Source organism: Orycteropus afer, unplaced genomic scaffold, assembly GCF_000298275.1.
Source record: "Orycteropus afer afer isolate SDZICR_OR568_19922 unplaced genomic scaffold, OryAfe1.0 scaffold00005, whole genome shotgun sequence".
Classification (NCBI taxonomy): Eukaryota; Metazoa; Chordata; class Mammalia; order Tubulidentata; family Orycteropodidae; genus Orycteropus; species Orycteropus afer.
Genome location: NW_006921592.1, coordinates 29300411 through 29327845, shown reverse-complemented (window position 1 = coordinate 29327845; position 27435 = coordinate 29300411). Strand labels below are relative to the sequence as shown.

General features: G+C 40.5%; 2 protein-coding genes across 2 annotated transcripts in view; one reads left to right on the top strand and one right to left on the bottom strand.

Annotated features, from left to right (window-relative positions):
* CDC37L1 (cell division cycle 37 like 1) overlaps nt 1-9047 on the top strand; it is a 36274-nt gene extending 27227 nt beyond the window's left edge. The window contains exons 5-6 of the mRNA XM_007939935.1: nt 4679-4843; nt 8946-9047. Of these exons, the coding sequence (XP_007938126.1) occupies nt 4679-4843; nt 8946-9047 (267 nt within the window). The remainder of the gene's footprint in view (nt 1-4678; nt 4844-8945) is intronic.
* Nucleotides 9048-15588: 6541 nt separating this feature from the next.
* AK3 (adenylate kinase 3) overlaps nt 15589-27435 on the bottom strand; it is a 26466-nt gene continuing 14619 nt past the window's right edge. The window contains exons 2-5 of the mRNA XM_007939315.2: nt 24914-25033; nt 22419-22591; nt 20863-20981; nt 15589-15709 (exon numbers count right to left, since the gene is read on the bottom strand). Of these exons, the coding sequence (XP_007937506.1) occupies nt 15589-15709; nt 20863-20981; nt 22419-22591; nt 24914-25033 (533 nt within the window). The remainder of the gene's footprint in view (nt 15710-20862; nt 20982-22418; nt 22592-24913; nt 25034-27435) is intronic.

Here is a 27435-nt window from a genome sequence, read left to right as displayed (position 1 = left end):
AACCTTCCTTCCGAGGAGTGGCTGGTGGGTTTGAACCGCCAGCCGTCTGGTTAGCAGGCAAGTGTCTTAGCCACTATGCTACCAGAGCTCCCACTCGGATGTTTAGGCTTCACTTAAGACCTCTTTAGTCCACACACATTGAAGGAATTCATTCAACGAGGCTGCCACAGACGACGTCCTCTAGGTCTCAGGGTGAAACGAAAAGCTGTATCACTGATTTCATGCTACTTTATATTCTAGGGAGATTTATAAGAGACTATAGTGTAGCATATATGTGAAGTTGAGATCTGTACAAATGAGTGTACATATTCTGTAAACCTGGGGTCTTCAATCTCTATTCCCTCAGTAAATACTGATTGCCTTCTAATGCAACCCAGCCAATTGAGATGCTAAGAATATAGTGCTGAAGAAAAGAGATAAAGTATCTTTCAGTTGAATGGGAAAACAGGCTTTTGTAATGAAAATAGGAAACAACCTAAAAATTTAAAAATTAGAAAACTAATTTCAAAAGCTGTGGCACAAAGGCAACCATTAAAATGGTATTTTTGAAGAGGTTTTAATGACCTGAGAAAATGCTTATGCTATAAAGTCAAATGAAAAGAAATGATGTGCATTTATATATATAGGGTGATGTCAGCCAAGTTAAAAATAGATGTGCTTAGGATAAAGATCAAGTACCAGTTCACAATCACTAGACTAATAATATAAAAGTTACACAGGAAGTAGTGCAATAAAAATGCTCATTCACTGCTGGTGGCAGTATGAATTGGAACTACTACTTTAGGAAATTACAAGTGCATATACTAACACCCGAAAATTCTCCTAAGTATATACCCTAGAGAGTAGGTTCTCAAAGATCCTTTCAGGAGGCCCTCCATCAAAACTAATTTCATAATAATGTGTTGTTGTTAGGTGCTGTCAAGTCGGTTTTGACTCATAGTGACCCTGTGTACAACAGAATGAAACACTGCCTGGTCCTGTGCTATCTTCACAGTGGTTGCTCTGTTTGAGCCCGTTGCTGCCACAACTGTGTCCATCTGATTGAGGATCTTCCTCTTTTTTTGCTTATCCTCTCTTTACAAAACATGACTGGTCTCCTGTGAGACGAAGTCGCACCATCCTCACTTCTAAGAAGAGTTCTGGCTCTACTTCTTCCAAGACAGATTTGTTCATTCTTCTGGCTGTCCATGGTATATTTGGTACTCTTTGCTGACACCGTAATTCAAAGGCATCAATTATTCGTCAGTCTTCCTTATTCGTTGTCCAGCTTGTCCTTGCATATGAGGTCATTGAAAATACCATGACTTGGGTCAGGCGTACCAGAGTTCTCAAAGTGGTATCTTTGCTCTTTAATACTTCAAAGAGATTTTTTGCAGCAGATTTGCCCAGTGCAATGCATTTGCTTCCTTGACTGCTGCTTCCATGGGTGTTGATTATGGATCCAAGTAAAATGAAACCCTTGATAACTTCAGTCTTTTCTCCATTTATCATGATGTTGGTTATTGGTCAAGGTGTGAGGATTTTTGTTTTCTTTATGTTGAGGTGTAATCCACACTGAAAGCTGTAGTCTTTGATCTTCATCAGTTAGGGCTAAGTCCTCTTCGGTTTCAGCAAGCAAGGTGTGTCATCTGCATATCACAGGTTGTTAATGAATCTTCCTCCAGTACTGATGCCATGTTCTTCTTCATGTAGTTCTTGAATTATTTGCTCCACACAGATTGAATATGTATGGTGAAGGGATACCACTTTGATGCACACCTTTCCTGTTCTGTTGGAGCAAATGCATAATGAAAACTGATTTCATAATAATACTGTTATTTGCCTTTTTCTCTCTTACTCTATCCTGAGTATTACAGTCAAGATTGATGCAGCAAATGTGAGACTATCACAATCATCTATTAAGCCAGACATTAAAGAAATTTGCAAAAATGGGAAAGTAAAGCCACTCTTCTCACTGATTTTACTTTTGCTCTGAAAACAGTTTTTTTAAAAAATAGGTTAATTCATGTTATCATAGTAAGTTTGTTGATGTCATTTCTTAGTAAAATTTTTCAAGATTCCTCAGTTTTAATTTTTAGCACAGGACACATTAACAGCTGTAATCTCCAAAAAAAAAACTTTTTGGATTCTTCAGTAATTTTTTAAGAGCTTGAAGGAACCTTGAGACCATAAAGTTTGAGAACTGTGGCATTAGAGAAACCCGTAACGTGTATGCACTAGATACTATAATGTTGATAGTAGAATTGTTCTGGAGAGCAAAAAACCTGGGAGCCATCCAAGTGTCTGTCAGCAGGAGAATGAATTGTGGTATATTCATTCAGTAAAGCACTAACCAGCGTCCACATGAACCAACAAATAAAGGAGTGAAACAAGCCAGGTGCAGAGTGATATATCCAATATTATTCCAGTTTTATAAAGTTCAAGAATAGGCAGAACTAAACAATATGTTATTTAGGAATATGTATATAAGTGGTAAAGCTAAAGAGGCAAAGGACTAACTAAGGTACAAGTCACAGTAACGGTAACCTTGGCAAGGAAAGGAGAGGATGCTCTTGGGAGTAGGTTTCTAAAGTACTGAGAGTGATCTGAGGTACTAAGAGTGGGCTTTTTCCCCAATAAGCTGTCCATGTGTACATTTCATGCTCTTTGACATATATGATATATTTTACCATACACAAATAGAGATTAGAAGGAAATAAACCAAAAAGTTAACTTGGGTTATAGTTTGATGGTAGAATTAAGCATAATTTCCATTTTATTCTTTGTATACTTATTTGAACATATTGCCCTTTATAAACAGGGAGAAAATATATTTTAAAATTTAAAAAATTAGGATGACAGTCGTCCTACGTTAAGTGCCCTAACCTCTTCTGAAGTGCAACTTAAATAGGAGATTTTACTGAAACATGGAATTTAATAATTGAATCAGACTTCTGGTAATTATTCTAAATTTTTACTTGATATATAAGGGTAATAAAGACCATATTTTTTCATTGTACATAATGGATGTGGTTGAACTAGTGTTTAGTAGGATACTGTAACTTGGCCAAGATATATATATACTTTAAATTTCCTTTAACCAAATAGAAATAAAAGACATTGAAGTCTTTTGTCTAAACATTGTGCTTTTAGTAATTTTTAAAAATTAAGCAATAATAACTTTTATTGGGTACTTTGTGTTAAATACTGTCCTAGAGTCATTGTGTGGATTAACTCCTCCTAAGTCCTCATAGCATTTTATAAAGACTATTATCTCTATTTTACAGGTGAGGAAATTGGCACAGAGAAATTAAACAGCTTACCCATAAGTTATTTAAAACAAAATGAGTCAAGTCATTCTAGATCTAAATCCCTATGCTTTAGGCACCTAGTAAGGTCAACGTTTGTGCCACTTGATACCTTTAAAAATTTGTTGCATAACCATTCCAGAAAGATTATTTTTGGATATGAGGGCAAATGTTTGTTTATATCCATATGAATCCCATATATTGAAAAAAGTGCTTTATGTATGCACTAAATGTAAATAAGGAAATTATTCCTAAATTCATGAAAAGGTAGGATGGCAGCACAGAACATTTTCTGCATATTTTGTCGACATGTTGATGCTAATAAGTAATCCAAAGATTTTAATCCAGTTATACAACCTAAACTACATTAAAGGAAAATAGCAATTCAAACAGATGACCCCATTGAAAATAAAGACTTTAAAAGGTCTCTTCTACCACTTGAACTTAGACCTTACATTCTTTTAGTGTAGGATATGTTTGTGCCATCACTTTATCCACAGAGGAAATGTAGATGAGACTCTTTGTCATTAGGGAGTTTGGAATCAGGAATTTTGCGTATATGGTATACGCATGCGTATATCCATCATTGGATAACTAAGAGTTTCTCCCCTTTACCATACTTGTTTCCTTCCCATTATGTTGAGAAGAAGGTACTTGCTTAACTAAAACACTAAGATTCTATGTTCTGGCTGAATATTAAGTTTTAACAGCTTTCTATAAGACTGTAAAATAGGAATGATAGTGTTGGAGAATTACTAGAGGTAATAGTGCCCCCTCATTAACTGATAAAGAATTAATAGATTCTAAGACTATCCCTTGATTGTTGCTTGGCAATGGGAAAAGTAGAGAGAGAATAAATGTGAGAGGTTAAATGAGGACTATTTTAGACCCCATCAAAGATCCAGATCAATCAAGGAAATAAAGTCTGCTTTTTTTTGTTAAGCTGTGTGTAGTTGTATAGAAAGGGGTCATTTCTTACTTTATTTTGCTGAAGCAGAGGGAAATAGAAGAAACTAATCATTATCTGCAACAGTTTCCAGAAATCTGGCAGGGATCACTATGGCTTTAACATTTATACTGTATATGTTGTTTTTACTTCCTCCGATTCAGACCTAAGATGCTTTTTAGAACTTACTGTGCCATCCAGAAGGAGCCTTAATGGCACGGTGGTTTAAAGAGCTTGGCTGATAACCAAAAAGTCAGTGGTTTGAACCCAGCAGCCGTTCTGCAGAAGAAAGATGTAGCAGTCTGCTTGGAAATACTATAGGGCAGTTTTACTCTGTCCTATAGGGTTGCTATGAGTCAGAATCAACACGATGGCCATGGGTTTGGTTTTTTTGGTTTGTTGTGGTCTAGAAGTCTTGAAAAACCTTTGTTTTTTATGTTTCTAGGCAGAGGAAGAAGGTTATTTTGAAGCATTCAAAAATGAACTTGAAGCTTTCAAGTCAAGAGTAAGACTTTGTTCTCAGTCACAAAGTTTTCAACCTATGACAGTTCAGAATCATGTTCTCCATTCTGGTGATGGATCTATAGGTTTATTAGAATCCTTTCCACAGGTAAGTTGGAAAAATAAATACTTGTTTTATAAATGTATTAGTTCACATAGTTGTTTTGGACAACTATTCCTTCTTATATGTAATGTATGTTGTGACCATTTTAAATATTCTTGCCCCAGAAGATAACCTCAAGTATCATTTCATGGCATGTTTTAGCACTGAATCTTCTCCATCTGTTAGATGTTTAGAGAAACACCAAATCCATCTCCTTTAGAAGAGAAGAGAAGAGTTGAGTTGTAGCTAAGCATTCTTAAGGGCACATGTTACCTATGGATCATCTCAATCTTAAATCCTGAAGATGGCTTCTGAGGCCTTTTCATTCTGAATAGAACTATATCGTTATTCATTTATTAGGATGAATTAGCTTCAGTGTATACATCCAAGTGGAAAATGAGGTAATTTGTTGCATGAGTTTATTATTATGCCCTTAAATATTGGTGGTGCCTACCAGATATAATACTGTCGATACACATTAATGTAGCTGATGCTAAGCTGCCAAGTGTTTGAGCCTCTTCAAAATCAGCTATTAAATCAAGATAAAACAATGTGACAAGCATCAATGAACATCAGAAAGAAGAAATTAAGTCTCATAAGGTGGTAGAACTTGAGCGTCTCTGTAATTTCACCAGTCCAGTAGAGGCCAGAGAAACAATTTAAGGAAAGCAATTCATCATATTCAATTCAGACTAGAATATTATTCTCAAGGATGGAGATACTCAATAAAGGTCTGGTTTAAAAATAATTAGTAATGCTGCCCCCGGTTATTTCACTGTTATTTTAGTAACATTTTCTCTTCATTTCTTGAGAAATTGTCCAGAGGGAAATAGACTCTCCAAGGAAATTTTATAACTAAGTCATTGCCAAGTCCAATATATAAACCTAAAATTAAGATGTCACATAGTGGATACAAAGGAAAAAAGAGATTTGGAAGGATGCCACTGACACAAGAGTGGAAAAAATGCACATTAAAATATCATAAGAGGGTTACATTACCAAGAAATTGTTTCTGGTTTGAGTTCTTGTCCTATGTAGCAGATGGCAGCTGAGGTCAACTGCTGGGCATCCCTTATAGCCTTTGGAGGGGAGGGGCTAGGATTATACAGTTCTCAGACTGGTGTGAATTGTTAACATCATCAGAGTTGTTCAGACATCATTCTTCTGGGCTAAACAGACCAGTTCCTCGTGGTGGGAGAATTTGAACATCCTGGTCTAGGCCTCTTGGGATAGAAGGGCAAGAGAAATTTTCAGCTAGATGTGCAGGATTATTAACTGGATGAGGGAAATACGGTATGATGAGAGCAACCTGAGAGCCCAAATTGTCAAGTGAGGAAGTTTAGAAGAAAACCTTACCATAATGGCAACATCCCATTTTCTTACCAATTTTTAGGTATGAAATCCTTTCAAATATTGTATCATTCAGTATTCTCAAAAACCCTGCAAAGCATAGCTCCATTTTATAGATGAGTAAACTGAAGCTCATAGAGGTTAAGTAATTTGCCTAAAGTCACACCCTAGGCAATGGAATTAATATTCCAGTCCTGGAATTCTGTTCTACTTTACTGCTCCTTTACCTGCACCAGACTGTTATTGAATTATATACTACGAATAGGATTAAGAGAATCATATGTTGAGTGCCTTTAGGAAGAACTGGTCTCAAAACAAGAAACATGTTAAGAGTGTTACTGGATACAAATATGGAAGAATTGGTGGGAGCTATGTGTAGGTTAGGTTAGATATATTGGCATTTAATTTTTTGTTGTTTTCAAGTCTCTCCAGTGTTTTCAGTGTTCGACAGTTCTGAGAGAGTAAGTGGGTGAGTTCTGGAGAATCTCTTAGCCAACTTGTAATATGCAGAATTCTCATGGAAAACTGAAGCCTGGTCTTTTTTTTTTTAGAGGTCAAACCCTTTTATTGAGTTTTTTGGGGCCCAGGAGGGTGGGGACAATGAGGTCTGACGATCACAGTCAGGCCGAGATCTCCTGGAACTTGCAGTTTGAGGAGCTCTGGTGGCATAGTGGCTAAAGCACTTGACTGCTAACCAGAAGGCTGGCAGTTCAAACCCACCAGCCACTCCTCGGAAGGAAGGTTGGGCATTCCTACTTCCGTAGTGATACTGCCTCGGAAACCCAAGGAGGGGTCGCTATGAGTCTGGGCCGACTCGACGGCACATAACACAACAACAACAATCTTAATAGAGTAATTGTAAGCTCTGTTCTGAAGGGGTTTAGAATTTCCTGGACCAGGCCTTGGTTATAAAAAAGGGCTTACCTTTCTATTTTTCGAAGAGTGGGATAATGTAACAAGGGTATTAATCATTTTTAAAAACCTTAAATTTGGACAACAGTGTAGCTTTTTTTTTTTTAATTGTGGTAAAAATACATATAACAAAAACGTTTATTTTTACATGTACAATTCTATGACATTCATTATGGTTGCCATGTTGTGCAACCATCACCACTATCCACTCCCCAGATTTTTTCATTACCCTTCACAGAGCTGAGTGCCCTTTGAGCAGTAACTCCCCCTTTCCCCAATCCATGGTAACTACTAATAAACTTTGGTCTTCCTGCATTTGTCTGTTCTGGATATATAAGTAGGATTATACAATATTTATCCTTTTTGAGTCTGATCTATTTCACTCACTATAATCTTTTCAAGATTTACCCATGTTGTAACATGTATTGGGATGTCATTATATGTACATACCACATTTTGTTTATTCATCTATTCATTTGTTGATGGACACTTAGGTTGTTTCCACCTTCTGGTTGATGTGAGTAACGCTATAGTGAATATTGGTATACAAGTTTGAGTCCCTGCTTTCAGTTCTTTTGGGTATCTACCTAGGAGTGGAATTGTTGGGTCATGTGGTAATTCTGTGTTTAACTTTTCAAAGAACTGTCAAACTGCTTTCCACAGGGCTGCACCGTTTTGCATTCTTACCAGCAGTGGCTGAGGGTTCCAGAGTTCTCCACATCCTTGTTAGTAACACTTGTTGTTTTCTGTTTTATTTATTTATTTATTTTTGATAGTAGCCATCCTAGTGAGAATCAAGTGGTATCTCATTGTGGTTTTAATTTGTCTTCCCTAATGACTAATGATATTGGCATCTTTTTGAATGCTTGTTGGCAACATTCTTAGCTTTTCTTTTCTTTTTTTAATAGACAGAAATCTTGTGAAATGGACCAAATACTATTATCTTTATCTTTTGAAAGAACTAAATCATGGCCTCTTGGATAGAGGTATAAGTAACAGTTACCTTGTTTATCTTACAGACTAGCCTTTAGCATTGAGTTCCAATATTATTTAACATCCCAGACCTCAAGTTACTTGTGTCACTTCTTTCTTAAAGACCTAACTAGGAATAATCCAAACTCTAGCTAGCTTTTTGACTCTATTAAAAATGAATCACAAAATATTATACTGTCCAGGAGGATCTTTTGAAAACACTGACTCTTTGTGGGACTGTTTTCCTCATTGGTGTCTTTGAAATTAGGTGATATTTAGGACAACTGAATAGATTAAATTGAATCCTTGGGGAAGAATTTCTTAAAGTCCTAGGTCTTAAGGGCTGAGGTCTCTATTCATGGTGCTTTAACAAATAATGGTTTTATTTTTATATTTATCAAACAAGGTTTTTGTTTTTGGCTTTAGAAATCTGCAAATAGAACATTTATGCCTTCTATTTAAAAAATAAACCTAAATTAAACTGTTCTTTTATCCTCGATTGATCTAAGTGTCTAAGATAGTAATCTTCAAAATATATTACTGGCTGTACATATAATCACATGAAATACATAGCCTAGTATGGCTAAATAATGAAAATTAGAGTTTTGTTAAAAGGAGGAAAAAAGTTTTTTATTACATTTCTGTTTTTCACATATATCATTCTAAATGACATTTCTTTGGATTGAGTGGTAATAGCCTATGTTTTCTTTCTTTATTTTCTTGGGGTTCACTCCAAGTCAGACTCCAGAGTCCATCTTCATCGCCACTTTAATTCCCTGCAGTGCAATCGAGAATGTGAAATGGAATGTGTAGTTACATACACTGGGCTGAAACTGGTTTCATGTGGTGTTTCCTTCCCTACATTGTTTTTCAGAATCCAGATTATCTTCAGTATTCTATCAACACAGCTCTCTGCAGTTTAAACTCAGTGGTACATAAAGAAGATGATGAACCCAAGATGATGGACACTGTGTAATTTGGTTAAGACTGCTGAGGCCAAGTACTATTTTGTTACAAGAAAGGAGGAACTTGGCTATTTTTTTGACACTTTTATGGGTGCTGCACTTTATTTCTGTTCGAGTTTTGATGGGAGGGGAAAAAAAAGAGTACTGAAACGTTTTGTAATTTTTTTTAAATGTGCTGCTAGTTTTTGTTTTGTTTTGTTTTTCTTGAAGAGAGGAGTGGTACCATAATTTGCGGGAAGTCAAAACTGGACTTTTTTTTTTGGCTACTAAATTTTCCTTTAATCTTACTATTCCCAGTTTTGGAATCAAAGTATGAAAATCTGCACAAATTCAATGTTTACAAGAACTGGGTGATTTTAGAAGCATCTGCTGCAGTCCCTTTTTATATGGATCTACACGTGTCCTACTCTACAGAAATGATTCAAGACAAAAATGTACTTGTACCTTTGAAGTTAGCTGTCAAATCTGGTGTTTCATCATATTAAAAGCAATAAATCAGTAGTTGATAATCTACTTTACTAAACTTGGTGACACAAATTAAAACAAAGTCTTACCCCTTAAAATAATACTACTACATTTGTATTTTCGGCACCATCAGCTTAATACTTGATGATAATATAAATTTTACATAAGATGCTAAATTTATCCCCCAAAATACTCTTAAAGCTGCATTCTTTGTAGTTGCTTTTACCTTGTTGACTTTTTACTATTAAAGATTATAGTGTTATAAAAAGTGAAGAGCTGGGATTCAAAACCAAATCTGCTAATATAGGGAAAATACCATTTTGTTTTGGGTATATATAAGATTACGTTAAAGCTCTTAATTTCTTTACTTAACATAGGCTGAGATCTCTCAGGGAGCAAATTTTACAGGAATACTAATGGCCTGTAAGAACAAACAGGAAGAAGAATCTGATTTTTAAGAATTATGGGTATTGTTAGTAGCCAACAAGGGTATTGTTTATTTCACTCTGATGTAGCCCAAGGACTTTTTTAAAAAGCAAGGGAAATCTTGGAGCGCTGACTGCCTCCAGCTGCCAGCTACTTACTTCAAATAATTTGATGCCCCTTATTTGCAATGATGGCTTTTATTACATGTGGCTTTCCTCTTTTCCATATAATTCCCTTCAGATATGCCAGGATATTTGATGATTCATTTTATTTGGAATTAAATGGCAGTGCTAACTAACTCTGCTATCCTTAGTATTTGAGGATTAACTTCTGACTCAAGGAATGTGAGCTTTCAATTTGTATTGGGTATGGTCTTTGGCTCAGTGTCCTTTGAAACTAGTAGCAACGTGTGGAAGTTGGTTAACCATGGGGATACATGGCTCAATTTGAGAAACCAAATAATGCTAAGGGACCCATAGGGTGATCAGACCTGTGACCTTGGCCTCATCCGCACCTTGTTTTTAACGAAGTGAGGTGATCAGGCACTACTAGTACTTACAGAAATGGACTGGAATTACTGACTCATACTTCATCTGTAACATCACAATCTTCCTGGTTTTCAGAATAAAAGTCTCTGTGCTTTTGATATAAATATATACTCTATAATAAATAATAAACTATTTGACTAATTTATATGGTACTATTCATCTGCCTGTAATTATTATTGTTAACCAATGACGCAGTTATAGAACTGCCCTAAGTTTTCTCTATATTCTGCTCTGGAGCAAGCCTTGTCAGAGAGAATGGATGAAGGAATAAAATCCCCAGTTTCACACAAATGTTGGTTGAACTATTACCTGCATTCCTTCCATTTCACTTTTTCCTGAGATTTTCCTGCATGTTACCCAAATTGCTGTGAATTCCTTTTGCCTTTAAATTAGAGAAGTGTTAATGACTGAAGACTGGAAGGAGATAAATTATCAATAAGCTGAGTAAACTATTCCTGAAGGTTTTTATTTTTAAAAACAGGAATTATTGAAGGAGCTAGTGTCTTAAAATTTGATTCTGTATATATTTACTTTCAAAGGGAAGTGTTCTGTATTTTGCATATCTGTTTTCTTTAATTTAGTAATACAAACTAACTCCTACCAAGAGAAATGCCCTCTGTTTTCTTTTTTTAAAAGAGTAAGGAAGAATAAGCAAAGGGTTAATTCATATTTCAGGTTAGACAGTTTCCCCTAAACAAATGAAATCTACCACAGAAAGTCCAGACAAGTGAGATGTCTTTGACACCAAAGTGTCCATCATAGATGCTTTCATTTGATGGAATTTATCTTCTAATAAAAGATTTTTTAAAAAATTCTCCATCATGCCATTCATTCCATATTAATTGTCTCATTTTATCAATGGTGATGGAAATCACACTGATTTTAAATCACTCTGGATAGATAAAGATAATGGGTAACATTCTCTTCCAGTTATACCATTAGTGGCAGAAATAATACTGAGTTTTAACTCTTCATGACCCTTAGGACATATATTGCCCACCAGCATTTTCAGCCTGTCAGGTTTCTTGGAAAGTTCTATCCCAGTGTAGTACACGCTGATGCCTGGCAGGACCTGTATAATAACTGCGTGAGTATATTACCTGTATAATAACTTACCCCACCAGAGTCTACTTAAGACATGTGCCCCACATAATTGTATCAAAATCCCTATCGTCTCAAAATAATTTTTCTTCCCTTAATTTCAGCATGCTTTCCATTACTGAGAACACATTGTTTTAACAAAAAATTAAAATAATTCAGTTATGAAAGGGTTAAATCAGTACTCTAGATGTGAACAGATGAGTAACATTCTCTTCCGTTATACCATTAGTGGGCCTTTGAAATTTTGCCTAATGAGCTCACCATCTTCTCTAACTTCAAGCCTTCCGCTTTCAGACTAGCATTCATATTCCTTTAAAAGTGAAGTAACATACTGCCCAAAGGAAACAAATCTGGTTTAGTAAGTGGATTTCCTTAAATGGTGAAAAAAAAATGATTGTGGGCTTAGGCATTGTGATCCTGAAGTTACCTTGGGTGTTTTCAGAGAAGAATAAAAGGATGTCACTTTACTAGTCTCAATTTTAGGCTTTTAAAATAAGTCCTGTGTTTCGGTTCTTAAATTGAGTTGTGACAGAAATGATGCTTGTCTGGCTTGAGGCCAGGCTTTTTGTGTCACCTTTGCCACTCTGTTCATGCGTGTTTTCAGCGAGACCCTTGCATTCTATGCATTCATCTCCCACCTGTAGTAGACATGTATGTACAGTTAGTTTCACAGGCTCTGAGAAGCTGATTTGTCCAGTATACATTTGCTTGCTTACTGTGTAAGCCAACCTGGGGGGATATAAAGATGAATAAAAGTTGATTTTGGATTGCTTATCATCTATCATGAAGTTGAAATCATTATCATAGACCATGAAAAATTAGACTTGAAGTTTGATCTTCTCTAAATAGGCAAATGATGACAACAAAAAAAAAACCTCCCAGAATATATAAACACATCATTCACTTGAAATCTTTTATATTTTATAATCATCCATGCTATTTATTCTTCACACACTTGAGTCCTTTAAAAAATATGGCAGTGCCACTTAATTTACATTTTGGGAAAATCCTAAAGTGCAGTTTGACACGACAGTTTTCATGGAGTGCTCAGGGTGGGAGAACTTGTGATCATCAGTGAGCGACAAGGAGGCGAGGGGTTTGGGTTAGGGTTTGGAGGACAGACATGATAACAACTGACACTGGCTTTTACCAGAAGCTTTAACCACAACTAGACCATTCTTGACTGTTTTACAAGTTTTGAACTAGAATTCCCAAAATCAAATCTTGACTTGTAAAGATGGGAAAGCTACTTCCACAGTTTATCAACATCGGGGTATTTTCTTTTGTTGAGAAGACACCTGTTTTAAAACTCCATTTGTTCTTGCTGTTGGTTGCAAGTACTACAACAATTAATATACTCTGAGGTCTGTAATTACAATTTGTTGCCAGCTTATGTCAGTTTTGTCACACATTTTATTTTGCTGGAATGCCACTGTATATAGCTTCAAAAAAAAAGTAGCCATGGACCAGTGTTTAGAAAGCTGTGCAGTATTTAACCAATTTCCAGTGGAACTGAGGAGAAATGAAATTTCTGCATGGTGCTAACAACTGCCAATTTTTATTTCCCACAGCACATTCTGTTTACAAAAGACAGACCCAAGATAACTCCGGCTTTTCCTCCAGAAGACAGAGTCATGGCATGAGGTACTGTCCTCATTAGCTAGAAATAGAAAGTAAGGCACAATAGCTTCTAGTCAGGGCATTCAGCTCCGCACCTATCTCCATATGGCACGTGTTTCATAATGGCCTGTCAGCATGATGCAGAGTTCGCAAGATGTGGGGCTACTCAGCAGTGTTAGGAGGATGATAGTCAGCAGAAGAACATTTTGTTTAAAAGAGAAAAGTTTTTTCTTTTTTTTTTTTTTCTTATTCCGTTTCCTAGAGTAATGGATGAATGTGCAAAACTTTGGGTTAATTATTCTGTGGGGCGAGGGAATGCTCGCACAGGAAGAAGTCTTCAAAGTTTTTTGTAACTGTGTTCTTCTGCCTCTCTTTAATTTGTAAACTCTGAAAGGGTGTCAGGAAGGCAAGTATGGCTACAAAACATAGCAGGAGATAAAGCCAGTGAGACTTTAGGGCAGCAGAAGAGCAGGTGGGACGCAAAGGGCTCTGTGAGGTACCAAAAACATAATGATGTTCACAGTTCTGAGATTCAGTTTTATTATAATACCGATTAACACGTGCCACATAATCTAGTGGTACTTCCTAAGTGTAGTAGTACAAAGAATTTTTGCAAAGTACATAATACTCTAATAAGGCATTACAGAAAGTTTTGTAAAGAATGACACATTTACTGTAATCCTTTTTAAAAGCCTTGGTCCATTATGAAAGATCAACAATGAATATAAAATCAAAGAAAGAAAAATAAGTTTCCTCCCCTCAGAATACAAGAGACCCACTTGCTAGCATTTGTATATTAAATGTCTGGAGTAAAATGAGACAAATTTTCAAATAGCTTGTGCTGGGACTTGTTTGATTTGATTTAGCACCCAGTAAAGTGTAAGCGTCCTGGTGGGGAAGTGGTTAAGCGCTTACCTCCTAACTGAAAGGTCAGCAGTTGGAACCCACCAGCCGCTCTGCAGGGGGAAAAAGATGAGGCAGACTGCTTCTGGAAAGATTTACAGCCTTGGAAATCCTGTGGGGCAGTTCTTCCCTGTCCTATAGGGTCATTATAAGCCAGACTCGAAGGCAAGAGTTTGTGGTTTGTTTTTAAAGTAGTATTGTATATGGCACTTAAAATACAGTTGCGTTTCTCCTCCACCTTGTATCACCCCACTGCCAGGCCACAGTACATAACCATGTGTCCTTGTTGCCCCACTAAGGAATCTAAAGCAGTGACTTAAAAATGGCCGCTCAGATTACACTTGCGGTAGTAGTTCTTTCAGAACCCTTAATATAGGATGGCAATGAATAGTAGCAAGTATCAACTTCTCTGACAGGAATAAAGAAGCCCTTCATTAGCAAACTAAATTACTTTCCTGATCCCTTTTAACAGCATGTAAAGCCATTTTATTGCTACATCTGTTTACTAATGATGATTGCTACTGATGTCACAGAGTTTTCCCCAGGCATCCTCATCTATTTTCTAATGACAAATAGAGGTTTTCTTCTTTTTTTCCCCCCTTTGTATTTGTTGCATATCAAGGCAAATCATACATATTGATCACAAAGAGAAAGTCAGGCACATCCTGAAGCACACATTTCTTAACCTGAGTAACTTCTGAAAACATAAGACTTCACATTCCACAGAAGAAAATGCATTCCACTTTGGTGCTTATCAAAGAACTTACATTCAATTCTAAATAAATCATATCCCTCAGTATACATGTATATACTTTTCAAAATAAAACTTATAACTGAAGTAATGTTACTCTAAATGCTGTAATACATTTTTATAACAAACAAAATTCTGAGTAAAGAGAAGGTATGTTTAACAACAAAATAAATAAGTATATATGGCCACTTTGTAAGTTTCTTAGTTTAAAGGCAGTAGTGAAAGTTCTGCAACTGATCTGTAAACCCAGTTGTTTTCCCCTGGAATTTGAGAGAGGGAGAGTGTCTCACAAAACCACACCCCACAGAGCTAGAAATGTCTTTTTTGGCATCAGTCTGTACATATGCCTCTGATGAGATACTTGCCCCAAATTAGCATCATATCCTTTTATTTTTACCTTTCCAGAGAAAGATGACAACTTTTATCAACCACTTATTCTTACTGTAAAAAAGTTAGATTACTACTAATTGCTCTTTTAATTTTGATCTAAAAAATTTTTTTGTAAGTTAAGACATCACTAATGTTTTAGAATTAACGGCACATCCACAAAAGATAACTGAATAAGCCACACTAGACAATTTCAGAAGACAAATCTTAAGCTCACACGAATGACACATCCTTAGTATCCAGCATAAAGCCAATAGAAATGAAACTACAATTTTCAGAAAATGCATACACGCTGGTGTCCTCGCACGACGAGGGTCCACTCATCTCACTGATGACGACGTGCAAGTTTCCTCATGGAGTAACTGAGCCTTTCTGGCTGGTCTGTGGAACTTTTGTTTGGAGGAAAGCATACACATAGGGCCAGATCTTGTTGGTTTCTGTTCCAGAGAATGTTTCCAACACCCCTTTTTTCCTAAAGATGGGGGAGGGGGAAGAACAGGTCTGAGTTGTCTTAATGAGCTATTGCAGAGTGATTCTGTACAGGATGATAATATGGTTACCGGGGCTCAGTAAGTATAGGTCTGTCATCTGGGCATCACCTCGACTGGTTTCATGAGTGCCCTTGGGCTTGGAGAAATGGTCACTTAAAAAAGAACTCCACCAATGTATGGGACATGCCTAAATGTTAAACCCTATGCCTAGTGCTTTACGTACAATGCTTAATTTAATTCTTTCAAAGCTCAACTTTCCTAATATAATTGTGTCTTAGAGGCTTAAAGTAACAGCCCTCACTCAGCTGGTAGGTTTCCAAATTGGGGGTCTGTCAGAATCTAGAAGCCCTCTTTGGTCCCCTTTTGTCCACTTACGAATCTGCACAAAGAGCTTTCTATACTTGATTATCATTCTTTGTTTTCACCTAGGTTATTTTTCCCTCTCTTCTTCCCTTCTGAATTTTAGGGGAAACAGGAAGGAACCGTGTTGTTTTTATTTTTTCCTGTTGAGTTCCTCCATGCCCTCCACCCTATAGATTTGCATAGCTTGTCACCAGGCAAGCAGCCAAAGTCTCTTTACTGTAATTCCTGAGGTGAGGGGTGAGGATCAGAACTCAGCTGCCTTCAAACCACACATATTGATTGCCTCCAGAGACCCTGGCCTTCCTCTTGCTTTCCCCAGTCCCCAACATGGTGTGTGCCTGCACGCCTAAAGTCTGCACAGAGTCCCTGTTGTTGTTGTGTGCCTAGGTGGTGCGAACCTGTGTGGGTTTTTTGTTTGTTTTTTTTTTTTGGCAAATTTACGAAGCAGATTTGTTTTACTTTACTCTCAACAGCTCATGCACATTTGATTTCATGGCCTTGATTACAATCTCCAACCATAAAAAAACTCTCTACCCTAGTGGTACAAACTTTTGAGTCCACCCTGAGGTGCTTCCTGGTGATCTGCTTCCAAAAAGTCCTATCCTTGAAAACCCTATGGAAACAGTTCTGCTCTGCACCACATGGGGTCCCCACGAGTTAGAGTCAACTCGAGAGCAATTGGTTAGCCAGCATTTCCGAGTCCCTGGGTGGTGCAAACTGTTTGGGTCCACCCAGAGTGGCCTGGTGATCTACTTCTGAAAAATCAGCCACTGAAAACCCAACGGAGCACCATTCTACTCTGACACACGTGGGGCTGCCAAGAGTCGGAGTTGACTGCACGGCAACAGGTGGTTTGGGTTAAAGGCTGTATAAAACCATGTGGAGAACTCTAGTTTATTACACTCTAAAAACCCCAACGGTCAGACCATTGCAGCCCTTACTAGGTTTTCAGAGGTTTCTCTGTGGACAAAACTATTCCTTTCTCAATACCTCATAAAATTTTCCACAGATTAACAAACATTCCCACTGTTTTCTTAGTAAGAAACCTCAAAGGCAAGAAATTACACAAATACAGTACTCTGTATATTAGAAGCCCTCCTGCTTCAAAATTCACAGGTATCTTGTAAACTCTTCAAGAAAACAAGCTTCGTAACTGCAGTAAGCTTCTCAAAGAGCCACTTTAAAATCACACCAGCCTCTCACGCCGGTTATTGACAGAGGGCACAGTGGCAGGCTCTGCGCAGTCCTCCAGCTCGACCTTCCAGGAACATTTGCCAGTTAATATCCATGTAATAAAATGAACCCAGTAAAAAGGATTGGTCCTCCAGAGAGTAACAGCATCCCCTTCATAAACACAGACCTCACTACCCTGGAAGTATCCCACAGCTGAGAGCAGTTTTGAAAATATAACTGTTAGTGTTTTAAAATAACAATGCAGACCATCACAAAGGGAGCTGTAAATACCCCATTCCATTTCTGGTTAAGTCCAGTCCTGCTTATGTGAGTAGAAGCCAGAGGGAAAAGCCTGAATTTTAATGGCAAGAGGTAGCATAAGCAAGCAGCCTGGAAAGATGAGGATTTCTTCTAAGATAGTGACCCAAGTCATCATTCCCCTCTGCAGCTCTCCCCAGCTTCCCTACCCACACTTGACAGAACGAACCCCTTCCTAGGTGATGTCACAGCTGATGCACTCAGCTGCTAACCTAAAAGCTGGAGGTTGGCGGTTCGAGTCCATCCTGAGGTGCCTTGGGAGAAAGGCTTGGTGATGTGCTTCCAAAAAATCAGCCGTGGAAAACCTCATGGAGCGCAGTTCTCCTCCGACACACGTGGGGGCACCATGAGTCAGAGTCTCAGGGCACCTGATTAACTGGTTTGACTATGCTTTCACTTCCTTCGGTGATTCCCTCTACCCATCGCCCTGCAGTGTTTTCATCTGTCCCGTGTGAATGCCTTCTCCCTTCTGCTGACTTTGGGTAACAACCGCTCCACCACTCTCACCCCCCCAATGCCCAGCTCCAAGGACACACATGATAAGAGCCGATCAGTGCCAACCCCAGGACTTTGGCTGGAGGTACATGGCAGAAGAGGCTCCCTTTCCTGCTGGGGTAACTGAGTTGGTAGGGTGTAAGCTGGAGCAGTTGGGGGACTGCCCAAGTGTGATGGAACCAGCCCAATAAATGAAGCTTAGAGCAACTGAGGCCCTGATGAGGTGTTGGAACACCTGGACCCAGCCATCTACCTCTGGACTCTCAAGTTACATGACCAACAAATTTCCCTTCTGCTGGAGCCAGAGGGAATAAGGTTCCCAAAGAAAATAAGTCCATTGTGTGGCAAATGTTGTTTACCCAGCTCCCTGCAACACCCACATACAGAGGAGTTTCTTAGGAACCTGAAAGCAACTGGATCTGATTAAGTGTGGACAAGGGCCTTGCCCAGCATCTGACAGTCAACTCCAACAGTTAATCACTATGTATTTCAACAGTGCCGGGACTGAGTTCCCTTACCCGTGCTGTAAGGTAGATAGTTGCTAACATGACACGGATATTACAGGTAAGGAATTTGCGGTAGGGAGGTTAAATACCCTGCCCAGGCCACCCAGCTGGGAGTCTGCAGAGCCAGGGCCAATACACAAATACACAAATCACAAAGTGAAAGGAACAGCCACTGCAAAAAGTGAATTGCCAACTCTCTTGCAGTCTCCCCACCCCCAAGAAATACTAATACAACAGTGTGGGGAGTGTTCCTTCATATTTCACTGCACACTAACCCTATTACAACAACAGCTGACAATTACATAGTGCTTACCAGCTGTGGCATGGGTCTTAGAACCCTATATATTACCACCCCATTTTATAGAGGAGAAAATAGGCAGAGGTTAGGGCCAAATTAGTAAGTGGTGGAGTTGGGGTTTGAACTCGGACAGTCTGGCTCCAGAGACTGGGCTCTGACCAGAGTGCATGTGTGATACTGAGTTATTTTTCAGGCAAGAACGGATGAAAGGCAAGGAGAGGCAATCCTCTGTAAGGAGATGTAAGGAGAGGGGAGGGCTGAGTACGGACACTGCATTGTGTTGAGCAGAATTCCCATGTGTGTGGTATGAATTCTCCAAAGAGGAGACAAGACTGTATTAGAGTATAAGCTTCAAAAAACTATTATGGTATCCCCCTGCTTTTTGAAAGTTCTCTTTACGCCACTTCACTTTCCTGAAATACCTACGTTAGCACTGAAAGAAATCCAAAAGGGAGTTTCACTTATAGGAAAAAAGGTGAAAAGCGAAACCAGCGTTCAGTCTTTGTTTTGTTTGTTGTTGTTATGTGCCGTCAAGTTGGACCCGACTCATAGCGACCCCTCCTTGGGTTTCCGAGGCAGTATCACTACAGAAATAGATTGCCCCATCTTCCTTCGGAAGAGTGGCTGGTGGGTTTGAACCACCAGCCTTCTGGTTAGCAGTTGAGTGCCTTAGCCACTACGCTACCAGAGCTCTTTGTTTTGTAGCAAGCCATTAAAGAGGCAGCACACACCCTAAGCAGTGAGAGTGGCCTTGCCGAGCTCCTTCCCTGGGCACTACACTTAGTATCTCAGCACCAAGCCACCACAGCTCTGAACTGTGTCTCTGGACACTATGTTAGTGTTATTTTAGGTGTTAAGTGTTATTTGGTATGATTTCCTAAGTTATATTTTCCATCTGGAAACACTCAAAAATCTTTCCCATATAATTTAATGGTAAGTGCTTCTTCACTTTACACCATTAACGAAAAGTTTCACAGGATAATGCTACTTTCAGATAGTAGGAGAAACCTCTATTGGGTCAAACAAGTGATAGGAGGATAATTTGCCATTTGAGACTCTTCCATGCTATAACATCCCCTATTGGCATATGTACAAACAAAAACCAGTTGTAGTCAAGTAAGTTCTAACTCATGGCCCCTACTGGGCGAGTTAGCTGCCTGCACTGTGCAGGGAAGGGAGTTATCAGGTTTATCTTCCCAGCATTCATTCCGGCCCACCATCCAGTAGACAGCAGAGTTTGGGTGAGACTGGACCACCCCCAGGTGCAGGTGTGGACCAATTAGTGTAATCCCATCACCCCAGTGATTAGTTCGGAGATGGGCAGTAACTCTGGCCTAAAATGGTACCCCTGGGTAGTACAAATAGTTAACATGCTGGGCTGCTAACTGAAAAGCTGGTGGTTTGAGTCCACCCAGAAGCACCTCAGGAGAAAGGCCTGGTGATTACTTCTGAAAAATCAACCACTGAATACACAGTAGAGCACAGTTCTCCTCTGACAAGCACGGGGTCTCCATGAGTCAGAATGGACTCAACAGCAACTGGTCTTTGATTTTAAAACGGCGCAAGGCATTCCCTGTGTGATGCTCAGGCTTCTGCTCGGGGGTGGGGGAAAGGTGCCCCATTCCCTCTGCTTCTTGAAAGAGAAAAGTGCTGGCTGCACCTGGCCAGCCCCTGCCACCATGAGACAGCCTGCCTGAGGACAAAGTCAAGCCACAAAATAAGGCAAAGCTGAGAGAACTTAGCAACTCTTTGAACCACACACAGCTGTGATCAAACCGAAGGCTGACTGAAGTCCTACCCACCTTCTGAGCCTTTCTGTTACAGGAGCTTATAAATTTCCCTTGTGGTTGAGGCCAATTTGAATTGGCTCTTCTGTTATTTTAGCATTTTGCTGTAAAGTATGGATCGTTAAAGCAGACTCGGGCTCCTCGTGTGCCCTGCTTCACCGTACAAGAGCGGTTTTAGAAAGCGAAGCACTCACTGGTAATACTCCAGGACTGGCTGTGTCTGTGCTTCATATGCCTTCAGCCTCTTGATGACCGTCTCTGGTCTGTCATCCTCACGCTGCATGAGAGGCTCCCCAGTCTGGTCATCGATGCCCTAAACGGAAGTTACAAGGTCTGATCCCCCACGTCAAAGCCAGCCTGATATTTCTGAAGGGTATTTCAAAGAGACATGATTTCAAAGTGATTTTTAAACAGACATCTTCTCTGTGCAAGTACCGAGCACAAAAATGTGCTGAGTTTTAAATAACAGAATCAAATCCAAAGACATAATTGTGGCACAGAGCCAGGAGACCCCAAGATCATTTCTACTCTGGCAGTCATGGTCCCCTCAGGGTAAAAGGTTTTGTAAGCAGCCTTCAAATAAGTTCATGTGTATACAAAAAGACTCAGCTATAGACTGGGCACCTCAACGGCAAGCCTTAAGTAAATGTGGGTGTCACCGATCCCAATAGCCATAACTCCTAGTACGTCCCCTGGCACAGAGTAGGGAAACAAAATAAAGGCTTCTGAATGAATGATAAAGCCCTGTTGCTCCCGGAAAGGAGCTCTGGTGGTGCAGTGGTTGAGGCATTTGGTTGTCAGAGATTTAAACCCACCAGCCACTCCATGGAAGGAAGATGAGGCAGTCTGCTTTATCAGATTTATAGCCTTGAAAACCCCATGGGGGTCTCTATGAGTTGGAACTGACCCAATGGCAGTGAGTTTGGTTTTGGTTTGGTTGCTCCTAGATGGAGTACCTGGATAGGACAAAGGGGTAATATGCTCTGCTGCCAAACAAAAGGTTAGAGGTTCAAGCCCAACCAAAGGTGCATACAAGGAAAGGCCTGCCAACCTAATTCCAAAAAGTCAGTCACTTACAACCCTGCGTGGAGTCCTACTCTGATACACACAAGGTCACAATGAGTCAGAATGGATTCAACGACGAAAAGTTAACTGCTAGTTCCTGGGACAGGAGCTCTGGTAGCACAGTGCCTAAGGCACTTGCCTGCTAACCAGAAGGCTGCCGGTTCAAACCCACCAGCCACTCCTCGGAAGGAAGGTTGGGCAATCTACTTCCATAGTGATATTGCCTTGGCCATATCACTACGGGGTCGCTCTGAGTCGGGTCCAACTCGATGGAACATAACAACAACAACAACTGTTCCTGGGACACTCTGCCTACTGAGCTGAGCTGACTAGGTGAGCTGACCACAGCCAGCAACCTGAGAACATACCCTCAGGAGTTCTGGTCAGGCCCAAGATATCCAAGTTCACTAAACCTATGCCTGTAGGAGCTCTGGTGGCATAGTGCCTAAGGCATTTGACTGCTAACCAGAAGCCTAGTGGTTCAATCCCACCAGCCACTCCTTGGAAGGAAGGCTGAGCAATCTACTTCCATAGTGATACCGCCTTGGAAACCCAAGGAGGGGTCACTATGAGTCAGATCCAATTCGATGGCCCTGACTTTGGTTTTTTTTTGGCTTAAACCCATGCTTGTAGGTCTGTGGTTTGTTATGGGGCAGGCCTTGTCGGCTCCACCACAACCACTCACCACAGTCTTGGGAGGGTTGAATTCAATGTTGTAGACACGACCACTGGCTGGATGAATCCAGCGAGCTGTGAGGCGCTGCTTAATGACTTCAAAGGGCACATTCAGGTTAATCACCGTGTCTATGTGATAAACTCTATCCAGGGCTTCAGCCTGTGGAACTGTCCTTGGAAAACCTTTGAAAATAATAATAATAATAACAAAAAGGTGAGGCGGGGAGAGGTAAGAGGGAAGAAAAAGAAAGAATTAGTGTTGGGTAATATCCTGGTGATCTACTTCTGAAATCTGCTCACGAAAACTCTACGGATCAGGACAGTTGACTCTCCCAACCGAGCCGGGGATGATGCAGGACCGGGCAACGCCGCTTTGTTCCGTTTTGTTGGGCCATGAGTCAGGAGCCGACTCAAGGGCAGCTAACAGCCAGAACCACAACAGTGTGCACTAAAGGAAAACACGCCAGATGGTGACCACAGCCACACCAGTCACCTACCATGGGCAACTTGGTGAAGCCATTCCTAGGGCCACCCTCGGTCCCTCCTGCTTTGCTCTGGGACAGGAGGAGCCTAGCCATCTATAACTACAGCCACTGTGATGCTGCTGTGACGCACCCTACATTTCACTCTCATCTGTGTCATTTTGCTCTCTTTCCTCCTCCTCCTGCTGCCCCTTCCTTCCATACCTTCCACACACTGTTCAGAACCAATGCAGCTGTTCCTTCCTCGGAAGAAACTAGACTGAAGTAATATCCGTGTGTACGGAGCCTCTGACAGGGAGGAAGGATTTCGGAGGTGAGAATCCCTCCCACAATGCACCTACTGAAGAACTGGCTGTAATGTGAGGCTGGTGTAGGTGTAGGATGCATCCTTGCTTCTCTCATGGGAGAGGTGACCCGTGTCTGTAGTTCCTCAGGACAGCTTTAAAGTTTCTGCCCTGAGACAGATGAATGCCTGAGAGGCCACAGTTCTGAAAGTACCAACTGACAGCAGGTGCTGCCTGCCTCCAACTGTGTCATTTCCATGTCTCCACCATCTTCCTGGATCCCTAGCCCTCCCTCTACACTGCCCAGCCCCAAGCCTACAGAAGGGCTCATCTTTCCAGGTTTTGTTCTGTCAGTTAAAGGCTCTGTGACCTACCCTTACATTCCTAACCGATGAAATAGGGCCATACTGCACACAGTACTGAGGATGACATGAACACAGTTAATACCTCACACACAGGTGTTCTCTGCAGAGCCACTAACACATTCTTCACAGCCAAACCCAGCACCCTTCCTCAACCCCTCCTACATGAGCTCACTCAGCCACGGTCTGTTGACTCCCTCTCCTTCCGGGGCTCTTCCTTATAGGAAATCACTTTCTCTCGCAGTTCACCTCTCTCCTCAGTCTCCTGGTACCGCTTCTCTTTCAGACAGCTCTTCTTGGGCTTCTCAGCTCATCTCTGATACTGGCGCCAAGAAATCAACCCAAACTGTGCTCTGCCCAACCGCACCTCCATTTGTCCTCTCCTCTATCTGCCTGACCCAGGTGTAGTCCACATGGAACCCCTGTGCAAATTAGAAAATGGTGTGCTTTCCTTGTGCGGTAAACCTAGCAACAGGGCTGCAGAGCTCAGCGAATACAGCAACACCGAGTGCTGGCATGCATGTACATGCATGTTTGTACATGTGCATGTGTGTGAGCAGTGACTACATGTGTGCATGTGAACTATGTGTGTGTGAAAGTGGGGGAATGCAGAAGACTAGGAGAGAAGAATGCATAAATGGCAAGACTAGATTAGCAAACCCTCTTCCCAAAATAATATTATGACTCAGCTCTTCCTGAGGGAAAAACTTATTCCAGCATTAAAAAACAAATCTCTTTTGTGTCCCTTCAGTATCAACACAGCAACAAGGAGAAGCTAAAAACTCCACCAATCTATAAGGATTCCACCACACAGCTGGCTGGGAACATTTACAGCCTTAAGTTACTTTTCTGGCCTCTCCTCTTCCTTCTGTGGTGATCCTCCACATCATGAAACAATGATGCCTCAAAGGAGGGGAAGCAGAAATAAAGTCACATCCAAAGGGAGCTTAGACAGCATATACTGCACCTCCCTCTTTCCATCCTGATAAAGAACCAATAAAGCCTAGAGAAGACCACTTGCCCAAGGCCTTGGGTGGCTAGAGGCAGGATTCAGACCTGCAGACAGCCCCAGCAGAATGAGTCCAGCCCATCAAGGCTCATTACGGCCAGCAGCACTCAGCATCTTGGGCAGCAAGAAAAGGAGCCCTGGTGGCACAACTGCAATGGGTAAGCGCTCAGCTGCTGATCCAAAGGCTGGTGTTTCAAACCCACCCAGCAGCTCCATGAGAGAAAGACCTGGTGCTCTGCTCCCGTAACGATCACAGATGAGGAAACCTCATAGTGATGTTCAATTCTGTCATACAGGGTTGCCATGGGGAAGAATCAACCCGATGGCACCCATCGCAACAGCAAAATGTTCGTGACACCTCCACTTACCGTCCAACAGCCAGTTACACTGGGTGAGATGCTTCAGCTCATGAAGGACCAGCCGAGTCATGACATCATCTGGGATGAGCTTCCCTTGGTCAATGAACGTCTTGGCTAACACACCGATTTCTATAGCAGAGTGGGGGAAAAGTAAATCAGCAGGTGTGTGTATTTCATCCCGTCCCAGGCTCCTAGAAGCTGGTGACCTAAAGGTGAGCTCTGGGTAGCACAGCCATATGAAAATAAGCGTGCTCAACTTTTGTGACAAAAACAGAGGTTACAAAATCACCATGTTCTCAATGGTGTAGAAATACAGAAACATAAACATGTAGACCACAAAAATAACAGAAAGCTATAATCGATATGTTAACAGTAGTCGTCTCTGTGGGGCAAAATTATGGGTCATGCTTACATCCTTGCACTTTTCAGTGTTTTCCAAATTTTCTATCAGATGTTTATAATTTACATTTCTAATTTTCACCTTCCTCTCTCCCCAAATTATATGCAAGGACTTCTAGTCCTGCATGTTCTCTACACTTTGGTAAATATTTATTAGCTTGATTCCCAATAATTTAATATTATTTAATAGAATTCTTATTTAAAAAATAACTTTTTTTTTTAATTAAAACACTATTTGGGAGCTTCTTACCAAAAAAATACAAAAAGCTAGTTTCAAAGTCAATTATTCATAATAAGTGCATTTTCTACAATTAGACACAAATAAAAGTAGGGAAGGAAGGTTAGGAAAAACTAGGGAAAGTCAAAGCCAGTTTTTGGAGACATTAATTTGAGAAATAAGTGCATTATGTAAAAAGCCATTTTTAATTCTGCCTCTTCCCTTTAAAGTCTGGGGGCTCTTACATCACTACTCCAACCACACCTCATATCCAAATAAGCTGGAAATAGCTCATTGTTTGCTCAGCTATGAAGTACAGGAGAGGTCAAGTCAATCTGTAAATTACAGTTCTCTTTTACATACAACTAGTTCCTGCCAAAATTGCTTTTAGCATCTTTAGATAATAAACCAGGAGCTCTGGCAGTGCAGTGGTTAAAACACTTGGATGCTAATTGAAAGGTCAGCAACTCAAACCCACCAGCAGCTCCACAGAAGAAAGATGAGGCAGTCTGCTTCTGTAAAGGTTTACAGCGTTGGAAACTATGGGGCAGCGCTCCTCTGTCCTATAGAGTCGCTTGAGTCGGCATCAACTCTACAGCAATGGGTTTGGTTTTCTGGTTTATGTAATAAACTACATGAAACTATATTTTTAAAATGTCAAAATAAAACTAGGAAATTGATGGTGAGTTAAACAACAGCTTTATACCCGATTATGGGCTTTAAAAAAAAATTTTCATAAGTCAGTTTCATGGTGACCTCTCAGGAGACAGGAGGGGGAGTGAGTGGGAGGGACACACAGGAGACCCCCCAAAACTAACTGGTTCCTGTCTGGTGATACAAAAAGGGGATTCATTTTTACTCGTCTTCTAACCCTACATACACATTATAATACTTTCATGAATGGGCTATGTCACAAGACTTAAACTGAAAATAAAAACCTCCCTCAACCCCCCAGCCAGTCTCCTCTCAGTAAAGCACCTAAAAAGAGCTCCCATCCAGGCCTGCTTCTCTCCTCCCTTTCACTCTTTGAACAGCCTCAGGGTGAAATCTCAACTCCAGAACTGCAGAAAGGTATGTGCGCCTCAGGCGTCACCTTACCTCTCCCCTCACCTGGCCAGCGTGCAACCTACCCTGAAACCACACCCGCAGCAAGGAGTTTCACACACTCTGGTCCTCTCAGTCAGCCTCACACATGCTCCTTTCTCCCCTATTTTGCCTGATAAGCTTTTTTTTTTTTTTGTAATTTGGGTGAAAGGTTGCAGAGCAAAGTCATTTTCCATACAGCAGTTCACATACACTTTGTCTCACGACATTGACTGCAGTTTCCCACAATGTAACAGCTCTCTTCCCACTTCCTCCCCATAGTTACCTCTTCCTGTGTCCTTCCGTTCCATGCACTCCTGCCCCCAGAGCTGTCTCCCTGTGCATACACAACCCTTCTATTCTCCCATGATTGATCTCTCCAAGGAGTATATCTACCTAATGTAAATGTTCAGTTCATATGCCTGTTTTTTGTTTGACTGGAAGCCACAGGAGTGGGTTCAATTCCAGACCTGAAAGACAGCTAGGGGCTACAGTCTCAGGGGTTCCACCAGGCCCTATCAGACCAGGAAACCTGGTTCCTTTTTTTTTTTTTTTATGATTTTGAGTTTTGTACCACATTGTTCTCCCACTCTATCCAGGATCTCATACATAGATCGCCCTCTGAGTGGCTGACAGTGGTAGCTGGGCACCATCTACTTCTGGTCTCATAGTCATATAGGCTGAGATCGCATGGTGTACCAGTCCTTTGGACTAATTGTTTCCATGCATCTTTGGTTTTCTTCATTCTTCTTTGCTCTGGACAAGGGAAGACCCATCGTTGCATCTGGATGGCTGCTTGCAAGCTTTTAAGATTCCAGTAGCTACTCACCAA